Source organism: Catharus ustulatus, chromosome 5, assembly GCF_009819885.2.
Source record: "Catharus ustulatus isolate bCatUst1 chromosome 5, bCatUst1.pri.v2, whole genome shotgun sequence".
NCBI classification, from domain to species: domain Eukaryota; kingdom Metazoa; phylum Chordata; class Aves; order Passeriformes; family Turdidae; genus Catharus; species Catharus ustulatus.
The window spans coordinates 5,992,190-6,010,863 of record NC_046225.1 but is presented as its reverse complement, the minus strand read 5'-3'; the positions used below and the strand labels follow the sequence as shown (position 1 = coordinate 6,010,863).

Below are 18,674 nucleotides of genomic sequence, written 5' to 3'. Positions count from 1 at the left end.
CTTTTTTTCTCTGTGTACCTCCCTAATTAAGAACTGTGATAGTAAGAGTCTATAGAATAAACTTGGCCAAGCAGGAATTTCTTTTTGTAAATAAACAGCTGAAGCACTTTGCTCAGAGCATTTTCTGATTCTTACTCAACTATGAGGGCATAAAAGCATAGAAAATAAAACCATTTTTGTGTTTTCTCCAGCTTTTAGAGCTATGTTTTGAGCAGAGCTTTTGAATAAACCTTTCAGAAGTTCCAATTCATCTTTGGATCTGCCAGTGAAAAAGTTGCTTCAAAGGTGAAAGAAAAGGTTTTTTCAGAAAACTACTCAAGGAACTTCTGCCTGCCATATGCAGATGCACAAACCACATTGTTCAATCTGCCTACAATATTGAAGATTCAGGGGCTGAAGATCTAGAAAACATGGTCAAAGCATCAAATTTTAGGGCTTAGAAAGACAGAGCTTATTTTTGCTCAATTTAATATTTATTCAAGATTCCTGTACACATTTTTAAAGTTAAATTGTGAATTTTCAGTTCTCAAAAATTGAGGCAAAATTAATTCTCGATCAGTTTACAGTAACTTTGCATTACTGGTGCAGTAATGGATCCTAAACCATAACAGTATTAAGCTGATGACAAAGAATACACAGTACAATAGTACACTTCTGTATTTGATTTTTTTTGTCATGCACTATGAACAAGGCAAATTTCTATTTATTTTTTTACATTCTCCTTGTGCCATAATACACATAATTTCAGCATTGATTTCAGCTATATTTCATAATACATAATTTCAGCATTAACTGCTGGAGCCAGTATGCAAAAGACTGCACCAAATTTCCCTGAAGGAGACATGTCCATCAGTTATTTCCAATTCTCAGTTTTTATGGCTTTAACTATAAAATGTCTATTTAATGCCTGTAGCCAAAGGCAATTTGATGCTAAGAAATACTCATTTATTCTCTCTGCTTGCTTTTGGGTTTGTGCATCTCCAGCAGAAATGCCCAAAATACATGGTTCATTGCCAAAGCCCTACTCAGCCAAACCCCAGTGTCATGTGACCAAGCCACCAAATTAACACTATTTTTAACACTTAAAAATCTCTAGATTTACAAGGCACATGGGTCTATCCAGAAAAGACTTCTTCAGTAACATCAGAGAAACATTAAGAAAAACTACACTGCTATTTGCAAACTTGCCTTCATTCAGTTTGTACTGTTATTTTCCCTTTTTTCACTTTTCTCACTTGAATTGTCACTTTAGGATCTAAAAAATACAACTGACAGCATTCCACTTTGGTTTAGAGTCTGCAGACATGCAGACAGCTGTTCTTAAACCATGGAAATAATGAAAAGAATCTTGAAATATTGAACTGAGAATGTGATTGGACAAAGAGAAATCCAAATTTCCATACCTCTTTCCTCATGGACTGCTGGAAAATGGAACGAATTGAAAGGCAGCACTGGTAGAAATTCTCAATTAACTGACGGTGGATGGAGCCACCAAGCTGTGCTACTTCTTTGTGAGTTGGAGTAATAAAAATTCCTTGCATTGTCTCCAAAGACAGATAGTGGAAGAGGGTGTTCTCAGGACCAGATGTCAACCTTAAAAATATTGGAGAATTCATTATATTAAAAAAAATAATAATTTGCAGCTTTTGTTTCTTAAGGCAGAATTGTTTTTCTAATTACAGTAGGGTGCAAAATGGATACAGGCATTCAAAAGGTTCCTATCTCCACACCAAGGAAATCCTGCTAATTTTGACTATAATACTCAATTTAAACGAATTTTAAAACTGTGGTGCTAGTTAGGCATCACACTTGTGCTCTCAAAAATTGTCCCCAAAAAAGGAAAGTGAAATAAAATAGAGATAACATGGAGGCACAAGGTAAGTACATGTGTGGTCCAGAAATTTCCACTTGAAATTCCAAGGTCACACAGTTGTGGGACAGGTGTGCACAATACTGACGTATTATTAGAAACAGCTGTCTTTTACTGTATTATTTCAAATTTTTACATTTAATTAAGCTCTCAGTTTAACAGATTCATTTCTGATAATCTTTGCATAGCAAAGCTTTGGTTGGAATAAAATCATGCAGGGACTTCTGTGATCTTTGTATATTAAAAAAACAATTCAAGCATAGCCTAAAAATGAAATAATAAAAAATAATTTCTTACTTGATAGCATTAAGAAGTTCTGTATCTTGCTCTGTGGGGTTCTTTTTAAGGTTTCCTGAATGAAATGGGTTTGGCAGGATGTGTTTTTTTCTGGTGGCCTGAAAAACAAGCAGATAGATGAAAAAACAAGAGAGCACACAGCTAAAGAAAGAACAGAATCCAACCAAATCAAAAGAAAGAAGTGGACAATGAAGCATTTTTAGTAAGGCCCAGTTATATCAATTTAAATAAATGTATCTGATAGCCTATTTTAGACTAAACTTGGTTAGAAGCAGTTGTACAACTGCTGTACAGAACTGTACAACAATTAGTTTTGATAGGTTATTTTGGGGATATTCTCCAATTATATCTGCTTTTTTTAACACAGCTGTGCCCACTTTAGTCATGTGAAATCCCCAAATATTTACAAGCAATGATCAAATAAAGAAGTGTGATGGCTCTGAGGCTGACTCAGAGCTTCCCAAGGCAACAAAAGTATTTTCTACTGAATTCAAGGGACTTACTCTGTTGCAGTGTGCTTTTTATTGCCCTGTCCCCAGTCCCCCAGAAGCTGATGAATTCTCTGTGCCTGTGTTCCCTGACCTGCTCCCCCACAGGCTGTGGGTTGGTGCTCTCCTCCTCGGGGGGCCCTTGGCTGCCCTGCTCGGCTGCCCCGCTGCTCCTGGCGGGGCTCTGTGTCCGTGTGCTGTGGCAGCTGTCCCCAAACAGGCTCCTCCTGCTCCCTGCACTGCTCACAGGTTTGCAGGACTTCTGGAGCTTGCTTAGCATGGGAGAGGTGCTCAAGCTGTCCAGTCTGTCCCGTGCTGCAGGAAGGAACCAGTCAGCACAGGCTACAGGTGGGATGGAGGGAGCATCCAGCCTCTCCTCTATGCTGGCGTCTATTCCTTCCAGCTGCAGTATGGTTGCTTTGACCTGGTCTACATAGATACAGTCTGGTCCTGGATTCCCAACAGCTCTGGATGCACAGCCCCCTGCCTCCAGCAGGACACACAGTACAAAGTGTCTCTGTAAACACAGAAAAGACTGCTTACAAACTCAGCAGCTGTTTGCTTTAGAGAAAGTCCACACTTAGGAAACCAAACCGTGACATTTCTGATGTGAGCTGTCTGAAAAGACAAGATTATGAAGGTAGAAACATTTATAACTAAAGTGAATTTATATTAAACTTTGCAAGATTTGTAGATGTACAAATAATGCTACTCCCTGGGAAATTCTATCCCATGGAACAGTTACAATTTGAGTATTTTGAAAAATTACGCAAAGAAACGCATGGAAAGTGTTGATGTAGCGAACAGACAACTCACAACAGCAAAAGGGAGAGAATGGGCATGCTGCAGCATTAACTCACCAAGCCAACTATCAGTAGGAAGTATCTGGCTTCAGGTTCCCTGTATCCTGTCAGACTTGCCTCTTCAGAGGGCTGGAGGTGGTGCTGTGGGAACACCTCCCTCCAAATCACCAACTGGCCAATCCTCTGCTCTGCTGCCAGGGGTAACAGGCAGTAGTGCCGGCAGTAGAGACCCACATCAACAAGGTCTTCCTTTGGCAAGTGATTACCAATCAAGTAGCCCTGAATTAAACAGAAAAGGAAGTGTGTTCAGTGAGAAATACACCACCACCATGCAGCACTTCAGAGTGCTTTTCATACAGAGATCCCTGTTCCACATGCACTGTGATTGTAAGGTTTCTGGAACAAATCAACCATCAGCATATATGCAAGTTATTGAAGGTGAGCTGGGCTTTCCCAACTTGCATAACAGCTACAGTGTTAAGATGCTCGAATTCTCATTTAATTCTCTCTCCAAATATAGTGAGCTTTCCTTGGAATTAATAAAATTCCCAAAGAAGCTCCACAGTACAGTGGTTCCAGCACTAAGGGCTTTACATCTGAAGTTTTGTCATGGTAGATACTGTGCAGTTCCATTTCTCTCATAACATTCCAGAACAAAGAACAGTTGCCTGATAAAATCCTTAAAATGCAAGTTTTCTTAAAGCAAAGGCTGTTACCTTGCTCCTTATACTGTTGATCACACTGTCTATATTTACCAAAGATAAAGTTACAAATGAGGCCAAAGTGAAAAAGCTGTTAGTACAATTTTTCAAGTCTTGTATATAAATAAAGATTCAAGACTGAGCACCTGCTATTAAAACATGGAAATAAACAACATTCCTATTAGAATATCCTACAATCTCAGTTGAATTGACTCTGTTTTCTTGTTATCTTTCCAATGCTTGTACACCAAGAAATTCCAGTTTTAAAGAAGCACTTCTGTTCTTAGTGTTCATACAGTAAATACTATTTCCTGACTCTGATTTTTTCTGTTATGATGTTGGAGCTCTGTTACTAGAAATACGTGCTTAAATCAGTCATATATTCCCTTCAGATACGCGAGATTCTGAAAGATTAAATCACAATTCTAGATGCATTTTCCTAATTTTTAGGTCTTAGTCATTAATATTACCTTGTAAAAGAGACAAGAGCCCAGAATCACATATAATCTTCTCATGTCATAATAGTCTTCAGACTGTTGGGGGGAAAAGAAAAGCACTGTATAATTTTTAATTCAGCATTGTTATTTTATTTACCAAATGCAAGTGAATTGATTCTGGTCAGTTGTAATCAATACTTTAATATTTTCATATTTGACCATATTACCAGTACAGCAGTTAACACTGAGTTAAGGAAATACCAAGTTTTTAGCCTCCATTATTGAATTCCATTTCGTTACAAGTTTCTCTAAAAATTTCAGTTCAAAATAACTAGATTTATTTAATTATTTTAACTCTTTTTGTTAGGATATGTTCATTCTCACAGCTAACAGCAAAGCAGCTTTAGCATAACTACTGACACCAGGGGCCCTCCTAGAGTAAAACTTACAAGTCCAAGCATTTTTTTCCAGTCTGTGACATTTTACTCAAAATATTTCCCATTCATTCATCTTTTAATGCCCAGTGCTCTCCCATTAGCAGCACTGCTTTTAGATGGATATACTGTATTTTAAATTAGGTAGGTGGAATCAATTTCTGTGCAAACTGTAAATTACAAACACTGATTTCTATAAATAATCATCCATGTTGTTTAGTGTAGGGATTCTTTTGAACAGAATTTTAGAGTAACTGTTCTGGAACATGAGCTCCAGAGAGCTATTTCATTACAAAGTAAAGCTGAAATGTTGACATGTTTACACCTTGCACAGCTAACAGTTATTTAAGTAAATTATATTACCACCACCTTCTTTAACAGTATTAAAAGTATGCAGAATTTGTAATTGCCTTCTGTAAACTGGAAAATTAAATTCTGATCCATAGATGTTTCCAAGTTTGTTCATAATTGCTTGGGAAGGAGACAGTTATTTATACAAAGAAGAAATGTAACAACAATCCCCTCTGTTGAAATCAGTGTTTTTGTAGACATCCATGGATTTAAATTATATTATATCATGGATTTTCAGTGACCAATCCTATATGATTAGAATACCTCATAATGTGAAGCATGGAGAGAAATTCAGGATAAACTGACTTGACTCCCACTTGATTAAACATTTTGCAATTAGTGCTTGTTTAAACCATTGGATGTGACACCAAGACAAGGAGATACTGTGCAAAGCAAACAAAAATAAAAAGTTTACCAGCTCTGCAAAGTCAGCTGCTTCCAGATCACTCAGTGCTGTGTCAATTTCCAGCTGAAATAGTAAAAAATACTTTTCAGTAGAGATTTCCAACACATTAATTTCCAGCAATAGCACATCTTGCTCTGTCTTGCTCATCTCAGACTGGGATTCACAAGTACAAAGTGAGCAGATAAAAGTTTGCACCTCTTTTTTATTAGTAACATCAAGTATGAAGAACACCTGCAGATACCAGAATTAAGAAAAATCCTTTCTAATTGCTGTCTATTTCCCTGCTCTTTGAACTGTACAATTTCTCTGCTTGTGTGCCTGCTGACCCCAGTGGCTGGTATAAAGGAAATGTCACTCTTCCTTTCAGGGTGCTTTAAAACATGAGGTCTAGAGACAAACCTGGCACACTACTGCATCCAACTGAGTTTTCAGAAAAATCTTTTATCCAATGGATTTCAGTTTTTTCTCTCTATGTAAGTTGCCAAAACTCTCTCACACATTCTTTTTGTTCTGTTGAAACTACTTTAATCTTCCTTATTTCTGTAACTGCAAGAGCTGTTGGTTAAATCAAGTTTTATTAAAGGTACTTTCCTTGGTCCCAGGCACTGAAACTCATGACATAAATGTGCTACTTAATGAAAAGACCCTAAATCACATAATTACAAACTTCTTGGGCTGTTAACAGGCTGCCTCTAATTGAAATACTGCCAGTTTTCAAACAGAGAAATGTCAGCAAGTCTGCTGTTGGCACTTGACAACTAACCAGCCTCTCAGCTTTTCCCCAGTCAAAATTTAAATGGCTTTCTGCCTGAAGAACTGACATTTTTAGTTTTATATTCCTTACAGAATAGAAAGATCTTTACCAAAACACTAACTGGAAATGTCAGCTTCTGCAACAGCACCACTTTTCTGGCAAATGGGAATGATCTCAAAGAACTCTGGAAAGTGATGTCTGTATTGTAGGTATCAATGATGGTGTTTTCCAAGTCCTTTTAAAACTTACTATTTTGTAAGAAAAAAACAGCCTGCAAGCTAAACTGGAGACCAAAGTGCAACAGAGCCTCTCTAGAGAAACTTGAGAAGTAAGAAAAAAGCATGGAAAAGCCCTCAGTCAACAAATCATAAAAAAGTAGTAAAAAACTACAGTGCACAATGGAAAGAACTAATTATCAGTCTGTGACTAAAGATAAAGGAGAAGACAATTCTCCTTTAGAGGAGAAAAGGGAGAAAGCCACGCTGGCAAAGAGCAATCTGTTTGGAAACAATGGCACAGACTGATGCATAACTTGGAACATCCCTGACAACTCTTACTGAACCATAGCAAACCTGAAATCTTTCTGCAAACCCTGTCAATAGGAAACTGAATGACTTTAACCCTTCCTCCCTTCCCATGAAAATTATACACTGAGGTCTTACTAAATATAAAAAGAGAAATGCAGGAAAGTCCTAGTTAATGTTATCTTCAAATAAATAATAGAATTATAAATTATAGAATATGCCACTGCAGAAGAAAAGTCATTATGAACATCCAGACCTGGGCCTTTCCCAGAGCCATTCTGAGAAGCAATTTTAATTTTCCATCTAACAGCCTCTTTAAGTTCAGTGAGTACAATGTGGTTTCTTTTTTTGTTGCTGTTGTTGATGAATTAAGTTTGGATAATGGAGTTTATTGTCAGCTCAGATCAGAATCATTTTCTTAGAATTAGAATTAGCCTTAACTATGTAATCTACAAATGTACCAATATTTTGGGTCTCTCCATGAACGAAAACTCTGAATTTAAAATTTCCCAGCTGTTCTATTTGCATTAAATCACAGCAGATACTCATTAAAAAAGCAACTCTACAGTGACAAGATTAACATTTTAAACTGGAGTCACAGATACTAAAGTAATGAAAATGAGGTTTATGACTGGCAGCTAAAATGTTATTAATGAAATGTTATTTACTGTGATCTACCTTTCTGTCTCATTGCTGCTTAAAGCACAGCTCACTTTCTAACATGGAGGTAACCTGGCACAGTGAAATAAATGGTGCAGAAAAACTGTGCTTTTCTGGTGTCAACAAATGAGATGTGGGTATTTATTTTGATTCTCCAACAGCCATTTATAATTCTCCTAAATTATGAGAAGTACATGGGCTTCTAGAATATTATTTCCTGCCTGCCAAATACCTCAATACTTGAAGTCAAACATACAGCTCCATACCAGGGGATGCTTTCTCTACTATTCCTAGATAACTCTAAAGTCACCAAACCACACTCACAACAGCAATCCTGTGGGAATGATGGTGTGGCTCCAAACTCGAATTTTATAGGAAAATGGATGGTCTGGGATGGGCAAAGCACTTAGGTAAATCAGACAGGAAGAACAGAAGACACCTGCATGGACTTTTTGGCCTGTCATGCCCAGTTTTTCCTGGAGAGGTGTGAGAAGGAGCTGACCTTGATGTCCTGAGGCAGTGTCAGCCAGCGCAGGCCTGGGAGGCTGTCCAGGAACAGGGCACTCCAGCAATCCTGGTGCTGAGCACTGGGGCTGGGCTGGAGCCTTGCAGGATGAAGGGCACGCTGGAAGAACAGGTTGAAAAAATGATCCAGGCGAGAAACATTTTCCACCTGGCAAAAAGCACTGGACAAACATGAACTCCAAGTTAGAATAACACTGAGAAATTCACAGCTTGTTTATATAACCCTCAGTGCTACACAAGCCTCTTTACAGCATGATGCTACATTTGGATGGATTTTTAACGTGGAAAAAACCACTAGGCTGATACCCAGGCAGTACTTACAAACAAAGAGCAAATAAACCAGTGTGCTAAGTCTTAGTGCAACTTAAGGTGAGTGAAACATCAGTCTCACCTTTTTGGAAACTGAGATTTATCCTTTTTGTTTGGAGTTTGGCACTCCAGAGACTCACTCTGGAGAAGCCCAGAGTGTTTACTCTGTTATAAATCCAACACTGATACACACGTATGTTTTACAGACACAGAGGATAACATTTGCAGAGTGCTGCTGACATCCACAGTGACTTGGATTATGGGAATCATTTAACCTAATGAAGGACAAAAGTTTCTGAAGCAACAAAAAGTGTTTAAACAGTGTCTTACTGTGTTAAGATTGAAACCAAAAGGCAAGAACAACAGAATTCTTGTTTTTATACAAGTGTAAAGGAACACGCAAAGAAATTCCCTGAAACATCAAAATTAATCCTACTGCTTGACTTTGTCAGTGAGCACCAATGAAAAATGAGTGACTGAAGAGAAAATACTTCTGAAAGAACTCACCTGTCCAAAGAACTGTACATAAATGTCAAGGTCCTGACAACATCTTGAATCATGTTCCTCAGCTGAGCAAGTGGCACACTAACAAATAAAAATTAAAACATACAGCTATGGTTTTAACATCTTTATGATGAATAAGCACTCCTCCTAGAATGTGTAAATATGTATTATTACTGGTGTTATTCAGCAGTCTCTGCAAACAACTTGAGTTTAACAAATCCTAGGATATTATTCTTTTCTGACTTACAAATATTTCTGGGATCTTATTCTCTTCAGAGGAAATGAAAAAGAAACTACAACAATGGATATATGAAAGATGTGAATAAAGTCAATCAAAATAGTGGAATCATAGACATAAAAACTAGTTACAGTAAAGAGAGTACATTTAAAGCCCTTCCTTGCCTTTTTTGTTAGAAAAGTACAGAAAATAAATTTGAGGACACAAAATTTAAAGGAAGATAAAACCTTTCCTTTGAAACTCACTTTTCTTCGGGAAGGCCAATTACAAGCAACTTGTCAGATTCTTTCCAGTAAACAACTTGAACCAGTTTTTCACATAAGAAAAGGGAAGAACTAGAAAAATGAAACCAGAAGTATTTCTGTTAATACTAGGAAGTTATAAAGGAGTTGAAAATCATTTCACTGAACTAAAAATCCTGGTCAGTGCAACCCACTACAATGAAATTCCCCCAAATCAATTTACATCCAGGCTGAGCACTCCAGGCATGCTGTTGCAGTTAAAGTGTTACTGCCTCAACAGGTTGAGTTGCTCTGGTTTGTCTAGAACTTGATGCATGACCCATGTTTGCTGTACATGTATGTATAAAGTAATAAAAACAGTAATTACATTTCAAACACTTTTACCTGATAATCTCGGTACCAGTAACACTTTCCAGTATGTCAGACAGTGTGAGAAATATCCCTCTCACACTTCTCAGTTTTTGGGATGCTTCAGATATGGGGTACTGATAAATAATTTCTTGCTGTGAAGAAAGTTAGCTGTTAGTTAAGCAAACAAAAGCCAAAACCCCTCCAAAAAATCCCCATAGAACACAAGATAATGATTTTTTTTTTAATAACAGTTTTTTTTTAAAAAACATGAAATCTTTCATCATATCCTTTTATATGAGATTGAAACAAGCAGTGTACTGCATGGGCATACTGGAAAGTTCTAAAAGGCACAGTTTAAAATTCTCTATTTCATAGAAAAGCATGACTGACTTAGAATAATTATTACATGGAGAAACATCAAATGACAAACTGTGTGACCACTGCATCTTACAACTTTAAATACATTGCCAAGGGAGAGGAAGAAATTCTTTACTGTGAGGGTGCTGAGCCTGGCACAGGTTGCCCAGAGAAGCTGTGGATGCCCCATCCCTGGAAGTGTCCAAGGAAGGTTGGATGGGGCTTGGAGCAGTCTGGGACAGTGGAAGGAGTCCCTGCCCATGGCTGTGGGGTTGGAACTGGATGGTTTTAATGTCCCTTCCAACCACACAGTTGTCATTCTCTGGTTCAAGGATTTGTACAGTTCTTTCAACATTTAAATTCTGACATAAATCATCATCAGACATAAAGCTCTTCAAAACTAATATGAGAATATGAAAAATCAAGTCTCTCTATATAACCTTACCTAGCTGTTTTATGTGGATAGATAAAACATAACTGATGAATGTGCTCAAATTTTAAAATGCACCATTAAGATTTCTCATGAAACATCTGACCAGATGCACTTAAACAAGTCATTTGAAACTAAAGCTCTGTAGAGATAAATATTTGTGAGATATTTTTCTTTTTCTAACAATTTAAAACAAATCATTCTTTTATTCAAACACTTTCAAAAACATATTATTTCAGCAACCATAAAAATATAGTAACAAGCAAACATGATTGCCCCTCATTTATTGCTTTCTGCCAAATCAAGATGGGCCAAAAATAATGCATGTCATATTAAGCGTATCTGCTGCAAAGATTATAGTAAATTATCTTCCTCCACAAACAAATGAAACTCAGGCATGATTAACTTCCCTGTTTATGTCACTAAGCATATCCAGCCAGTGCCAACACCCACTAGGAAATTTTCCTTCATCAAAACTAAAAGAAAGCAAAATTTCATTACAGAAAGACCTGACAAACTCTCCATTCACATCCAATTTAATTAACTCTATAAATACTCATTAGTGACAAGGATCCTTTTTTCTGGAATCAATCCCTCAACTGGAGAAATCCTGCTGTTTTCTAACTGCAGCCCTGCAAAGGCTTAGAAAGAGCCTTTTCCCCCCCTCCTCACTATGAACTGGAGCCTTTACACAAAATTTGTTAGAGAATTATCTGAACACATTCCCAGGGAAAGAAAAGCCAACTGTAACAAACAGGCAGAGCTGTTATCATGTGTGGATATAGTGATTTAACAAGGGCCAGCACATGCCACCACATCAGCTGTCTCCAAAGCAAGCCCTAAGGTCACAGGCCAGTGACAATGGAATTAATAAATACAACTAGCTCATTTCTAAAAGTGTAAATTCTCCCTCAACCCAACCCCTAAACTTGGGCACAGTCTTCTAGTAACAGCAGGAGGAACATGAACATTGTTCCTTTTATTGCCAAAATCAGGTCAAAGACAAAGATGGGAGTGCTGTATACTGCTACAAATAATGTGTAATTGTAATACCCAACTTTAACTAAAATATAAAAAAGGCAGGACTGCCCTCACTCACTGAGAAACTGTTACCATAGGGACACCCCCCCACATCCCAAATGATTCCCAATATTACCTCCCTGTATAGCTGAGCAGACAGAGCTTATGTCTTAAAGCTCATTAATTCTATTTTAGGTGCCAAAAGCTCACAAGTGGAATACTTATTTACAAGTTCCAGTTGCCACTGTTTACACGGATGTGATCTGCATACTGTGTCTCCTCTGGGTATGGGTAAAGCAGCTTCTTAAAGGATCATTATATTTCTGTGCAGGGTGGCTTTGGTGTACCATAGCTTCATTTAAAGTGCTGTTTAAACTAAATCTGGGACAGTACATCTATAGGATAGAAGTTGCCTGAAGTCCAGAAAACCAAATTAAAGACAAATGCCTTAAAAAAACCCACAGCATTCTTTTGCAAGGAAATGTTATAAAGAGCTTCATTATATCTGCAAAGCATCTCTCAACATATTTGGGGCTGCATAATTGCCAGAACTTCTCAGGAAAGAATTATTCCATGTTGTGAAGGGACAACAAGGGCATTACAATCCCTCTTTTACCTCTGCTCAATGCTCAGGATTAATCCGTTTCTTGGGAGAATGTAAAGAAACAATGGAGCAAGAAAGCAGTTATTCAATTTACTGTGAAGTGCAGAATTGCAATCAGGCATTTACATGCGTAAGAGAGGAGCAAGAGGCCCTCAAATTATTTTTAAAAATATTTCATAGTTTATGTGGTCAAGAAAACGCTGGTCTTGGACATACATATTATGGTATCATGTAATTCTCCTTCCCAGCCCTGTTTCTAGAAAATAAAATTAACCCTATTTTGTGTAGCTGGAACACTTTTTCTCTCTTACACATTACCAACAGAAGGTAGACTTGTACCAGCTGAAAAATAGCATTAAAAAAATAAAGGTATGTCAATCTAAGGAAAAATTCCAAGGGAGAGAAAGCAAAATGTTTTCTTTCTGCTCCCCACTCAATCACTGTCCTGCCATCTTAGTCCCTGGGGACTGGAAAAACCTGTGACACAATGCTAAATCTGAATTAACACAGGAAGAGTCTTTTCTCAAATGTCTGTTCCTAAGAAGTCCACTTTGTCCACTTGTCATTTCCAGACTGGGCAAGAGGCCAACCTCAGCTCTGTATCCCTGGTGGAGAGAAGTATTTGTAGCTATGGCTACATCCTGAACAACTACACCAACTTGCAATGCACACTGGCAAACCTTTCCTGAAGAACACAAAAAGGGAAGAGAAGTGAAAAGCAGCTTTACAGCACAAAGAAAAAGTACTTCAGTGGCTCTAAAAATGCTGCCCAAGCAAGAATGAGCAGCTGACTGCTAACAGCAGCCAGCCAGAGCCCTCTAAGAAAAGGCACATTAGCATGTTGAAAAAGACAGATGATGGATGTGGACTGCCAATAGCTCCTGCTAGGGGATATTTTTTTGACTAGGCAGATCCCGGTGAGCATCCAGAGACAGCTCAGCACTGGGGAACCACCTTGGCAGTGCAGTCACCACCTCAGCTGCTCCTCACCTGCTGCTCCTCAGAGACCTCAGGTGAGTTCAAGGCCAATTAGGAGCTCCTCAGCACTGATGCTGACTCTTCCCCCCTATTTCTGCCCAAAATGGGTATTTTACAACAACTCCAAACCATTACGAGGATTTTTTATTTATCCTTTTACATCAGATGTCCTAGCAGCTGCTGTGCTCAGTGGTCACCTTTCAGCTCAGGTTTATTGAATGAACCACATACCTCATCCTTTGATGTCTCAGAGTCTGGTTTCAGTGTGAGGAACATGACAATGTGAGGGACATCCTGCACAGCCTGCTGAAGGTCCAGGCTGTCCCCTCCCCACAGGAGCCGAACCAGGTTGTTCATACTTGACTGTGTCTGTTTGTTCCTTTGCTGAGAAGTTCCTTCAGCCTCAAATACCGAGGTTTCAAATGTCAGTTTAACCTATTAAGGTAATTAATTACTGTGAGAATGAGGCTGCACTTACAATTAATTTCCAGCATCAGATGAAACTTTGAGCCCTTGAAGAGGTTAGGTTTTCTCAGCCTCAGCTTTACTGACAAAGATGTAAGCAAACAAAATTTCTGCTGTTTCAAGAAAACCAATTACACATTCAGCTCTACATAACCATCTATTACAAAGGACAAAGCCAGCTATTACATGCTCTATGAACCATGTGAGTAAGCATGTGGTTTGCTGTGTTTTCATACTTAATTCTTATGGTTTTGAGAATGGAAAAATATACTTACTGCTCTGGCTTCGTTTGAGGACAAACACCCATTACTGTGCCTTTGAAACACACACAGTATTTGACATCTTTCAAAATGTCAGCAGTTTCCTAAGTACATATCCTGAAGGCTCTTTCTTGAGCATTTCTTTGCCATTTTTAGTGCCCTGACATATTTGCACAGAGAAATCCATTTAAATTTACATTGGACTGCAAAAGTCTGTTCAATTGTAATGGTAGCAATTATTTCATTTTCACTATGTTAACTTTCTTTTTTTAACTGTAAAATCAGAAAATAAGAGTTTTGTTGCTGTACTGAACAATTTACACAACTACCAAGTAGCCTAAAAATTGTTTACATCCCTTACTGTGTCTTCAGAAGGAAAAAGATCAGAACACAAACAGAGCATCCTCTCTTAAACAAAACCTTAAAAGTTTAGATGATCAAGCTTATTTTGCCAAAAAATTATATGATGTTTACTGTCCCTTATTTCCCAAATAAGTTTAAACCCAGGAGTTTTAGAATAAATGTGTATTTTCTCACACACAAACAACATAAAATCCTAACTTGATGTGGAAACAGGTTTCAAAATTTGCTTTAAAGCCCCAACTTACAAAAATTATGCTTGTTAGTTGTCTCAGCAGTGATGAAAGTGATTTTCTCTTTTTTTTGTGAATGGACACATTTTCCTAAGTATCAAAGAAGGAGATGTGAGAAACATCCATCTCTTGACTGAAGATAAAATTGCAATTTCCAAGGAAAAAAAATTCATGTATGAGATAAGATGGTAATTGGATGAGATCTTGGTTTTTATAATCTTCAAAATGACTGAAGATCTATTTGGACTAAGTAGGCATTCTCTTAGTTCCCTCTTTCACATGCTTTTACTCAAGACTATTTGTCTGCCCTGAAGTACCTGTAACATGCCCATTGACTGGGAAGTTCTGACCATAACACATCACACCAAATCCTGCTTCTTTGTTAAAATCAGTGGCAGTTTAGCCTGAGGACTGATGCAACAAAATCCATTTTTATTTTCCCAACTGCGATACATTTTGAGAAGCCCAAGCAGAGGAAATTTATACATTTAAAACCAGATCGTTTTCATAACTGTGTATGTGTGTACAGAGACTTCAGAAGAGGAGCACCAGCAAGAAATAATGATGCTTTAAAACACCCACTACCTGTCATACTAGCTCAGAGAGAAGGTGCCATAGTCAGCTCTTACAGCTACATTTATGTCACTGGTTGCCACCTTCCCCTTCCACTTTGCTCCCTCTCCCAACACCTTCCATCAATTTTCTCCTCTTTTTACTCTTCCTCTTCCCTGGTACAGCACTGCAGTCAGTCCTGCTCTCCTGTCCTGTATTACCCCTTTCTTTCCTGACAGTAACTCATCCCTCTCGCTCTCCTCATCAGTTCAGTTTTGATTCCTAACACTGCACATGAACAGGGTTTGAGAAGCAGGAACACCCAGCTAAGAAGCAGCTGCTTTCTAAGACCCAGTAACTTGATAGTTGACAATTTCAGAAGCGTATGTTTTCTTCTCCAGCACTGTGAGACTAGGTTCTGTTTCTTTGTCATGCCACCTGCACATATTTCAGAATATTTTCCTCATACCCTGTCTAACTTTTTACAGATCCTTCTACTGCATCTTGTCTGTGGACATTTAGTCATGACACTTAGGCTACAGTCTCTACACTAATGACACACAGGTGTCATTCTTGCTGCAGTCTATCTTTTAGTCTCCTAGTTTTTTAAAAAAACAAACTTATCTGTCTTGTCTTAGAGACATAACCATATGATCCTCCAGGGAAGAGGATCAAAATAAACTGGACTGAACAGAGCTTTAACTCTCTTTCAACTTGGAGTCATCCATGCTGCCTCCCACATCACTGTAACAGAAAAGGACCAAGAGACTGCATTTCTACATATCCTATTTATTTTTTTTGGTGGAGAAGAAATGAATCTTCCTGAGCAGTGCATAGGATCTGATTAAATATGACTACTGAAGTCCCTTTTTATAAGCACTGGCTGTGAAACCTTCCACAGCTTTGATTCCAGTTCTCCTGAAGAAAATCAGTTCAATGCACAATAGAAAACAGAAAACGACATGAAGAATGGGAAAAGCATTAATATTCCACTCTATACATCATGCTCATGTTCTCAATACTTAGAACATTTCTCAAAGAATTGAACCAAATGGCAAGAAGGTGGCAGGAACAGCAAACTGTGAGGGACATGGATCATCATTTTCTGCTTAGGAAAGGTGACAGAGTGGAACATGACAGAGCTCTCCACAGCCCTGGCAGGGTAAGACATGAACAATTCTCTTTTTCTCATAACACAGGAACATGGGGGTATGACATGCACTTGATTAGATGGCAATTTGAAAGCCAGTGATAATTAACAAAAAACTGATCAGGCACATAAATCACTGCTCCAGGATGATGTGGAGAGCAAAGGAATTTTAAGAAGCAAAGGAGAACATAGAAACCCTTAACTGATTTTACAATTCCTTCACTATTAACTGCTGGAAACTGGAAAGTAGTGATTGGAAGGTCACTCTGTATTTAATCTGCTCTTAATACTATTACACATCTCTCAGTGTAGAAAATGTAGCTGTTGTACCACTGTCTGCCCCAGAAAGGCATGATTTCATCTGCAAGAAATCTGCATGGCTTGGAAGATGGATTTTATTACAGACAGACCTGGGGGCATTGCCTGCCTTTTAAAGACTGTCTGCTGCTTCCTGGTTTTGGTATCTGTTTGCCATGTGCTTATGGTCTGCACAACTGGAACTCAACATTTCAGGCTGAAATTTCTGATTCTAGATGTCTGCCTCAGGCTGGATATTTTTAGAAAGTTTTGAGTAAAATGGTTCTGCAACTTCTGAGTATTAGAGTAAAGAAGACCATATTCCTTTAGCACATCTTGCCCTTCCTATTCTGTCTTCTCTGTCTCCTAGTGCTAGGAAACAGCAATTATTTTGATTACAGAAATGTAAAGCAAAGGACTAATGTAGCATTTGGACTTCTATTACTCAGTAAATGCACTAAACTAGCCCTTACAAGCCTAGATCTAGTTGCCTAAATTGAGGTAAGAAAAACAAAATTCTAGAAATGTGATAATGAGATATGTCACATGGTGCAATTGAATCTAGGTAGTGAATTTTTTGAAATTAATTCCAGAAATTTTTAATATGAATCCAGAAGTGAAGGGACTTCACTAAAGGAAATAAGTTATATGTAAGTAAAAAGGCTTTAAACTGCATTTTTTTTTAATATTCTGCAATATAAGATAAATGAGAAAACAGTAACAATTTTGCTTGTATTACAAAACATCAGCTACAACAACCCCTGTTCCTTCAGCAGCATGACTGCAGTGTACTGCATTGCAAAAACCTCAGAAGCCAGTATTTACATCTCCACTGGTCTATTCCAGCCACCACTTGTCTGGCTTGACTCAAACTGCACAGCAGAAAAGGAATAATTGCACTTTAATGAAAGGATTTGGAAAGCCACCATGACAAACTGTTGCACATTTCAAGTAATGTCTGCCTGCTTGACAGATTTACTGACAGTGCAAACACTGACTCTGCATCACAAGGAACTGCTCTGGAAGGGCTGCACTGCATTTTAGCAACACCTACACCCTAATCTAGAGAGGATGCAATTACACAAACTGTATCATCTCTGCCTTTTTAATCATCCTGTATTTAATAACAGCTACAGCAACTCCCTATTTGGTCAAAGAGGGACAAGAGAAGGTTTTTGTCCCATGGAGCTCTGCCAGCACCTGACCACAACTCCAGTAGCTCAGGCAAACTTCAGGCTGTCAGAGATCTTGGAAAGCTTCCTGAACTGACATCCCCAGTACTCAACCTCACTGCAGATCTATTTCCACAGAAACTAGCACTAGCATAAGCTGGAAATAGAACTTTTATGTTCAAGAAAACATAAAATTTCCACTTTTAAAAATCTCTGGACTGTAAAATATTTCTATTATTATCATCACCTTATACATTCTACCCAAAGAAAAACTACCAAGAGACTAATTTTTAACCTGCTCATACCTCTAAGTTTCAACTTTCATCTTGTCTTCCTGTCCATCAAGAAGAAGATTTAAGCAGAATAACTCAAAATATTCCATTTTATGCTAGCAATATTCTAGGTAAGTAACACTCTCCTGGCTTAGCTCTGAAATAACTAATTCTTCATTACTTATTTAATTCTTCATTAGAGCTCCAAAATTATTTAGCTAGAAGAAAAGATATATGCAGTAGGTTTTGGGGTAAGAAACATCATTCATCAGGTCAGATTTTTTGGAACTTTTTTTGGGTATCAGTTTTTATTACTGACTTTTATCAGTTTCATCACTGTTGAGTTTTGAAAGATCTCAAAAGTATTCAAACTATCACGTCTTAGAATCCCAAGCATTAATTTTTGTATTTAAATATTAAACCAGAATAAATTTCACCATTTAAATGCTCTTAAATATTTTTAATAGCAGCACTGCTTGTTAATTCAGGCTTGTTTTTACTCTCTTGTGGTTTGTGAGTCTTGTTTATATTGATGAAGATGTAATTATTCTATTTAAGTATTTTCAGAGCAATTATTACCATTTTAAATACAGTAACTGGCAAAAAAAAAATCCACTACTATTGTGCTGA

The 18,674-nt window shown here is 37.8% G+C and overlaps 1 protein-coding gene across 1 annotated transcript in view; it reads right to left on the bottom strand.

The window, feature by feature from the left end:
- INTU (inturned planar cell polarity protein) overlaps positions 1–18,674 on the bottom strand; it is a 32,649-nt gene that overhangs the window by 2,174 nt on the left and 11,801 nt on the right. The window contains exons 4-14 of the mRNA XM_033060531.1: positions 13,515–13,718; positions 9,928–10,046; positions 9,547–9,636; positions 9,067–9,144; positions 8,228–8,411; positions 5,797–5,850; positions 4,630–4,692; positions 3,516–3,737; positions 2,750–3,172; positions 2,168–2,265; positions 1,404–1,593 (exon numbers count right to left, since the gene is read on the bottom strand). Of these exons, the coding sequence (XP_032916422.1) occupies positions 1,404–1,593; positions 2,168–2,265; positions 2,750–3,172; positions 3,516–3,737; positions 4,630–4,692; positions 5,797–5,850; positions 8,228–8,411; positions 9,067–9,144; positions 9,547–9,636; positions 9,928–10,046; positions 13,515–13,718 (1,725 nt within the window). The remainder of the gene's footprint in view (positions 1–1,403; positions 1,594–2,167; positions 2,266–2,749; positions 3,173–3,515; positions 3,738–4,629; positions 4,693–5,796; positions 5,851–8,227; positions 8,412–9,066; positions 9,145–9,546; positions 9,637–9,927; positions 10,047–13,514; positions 13,719–18,674) is intronic.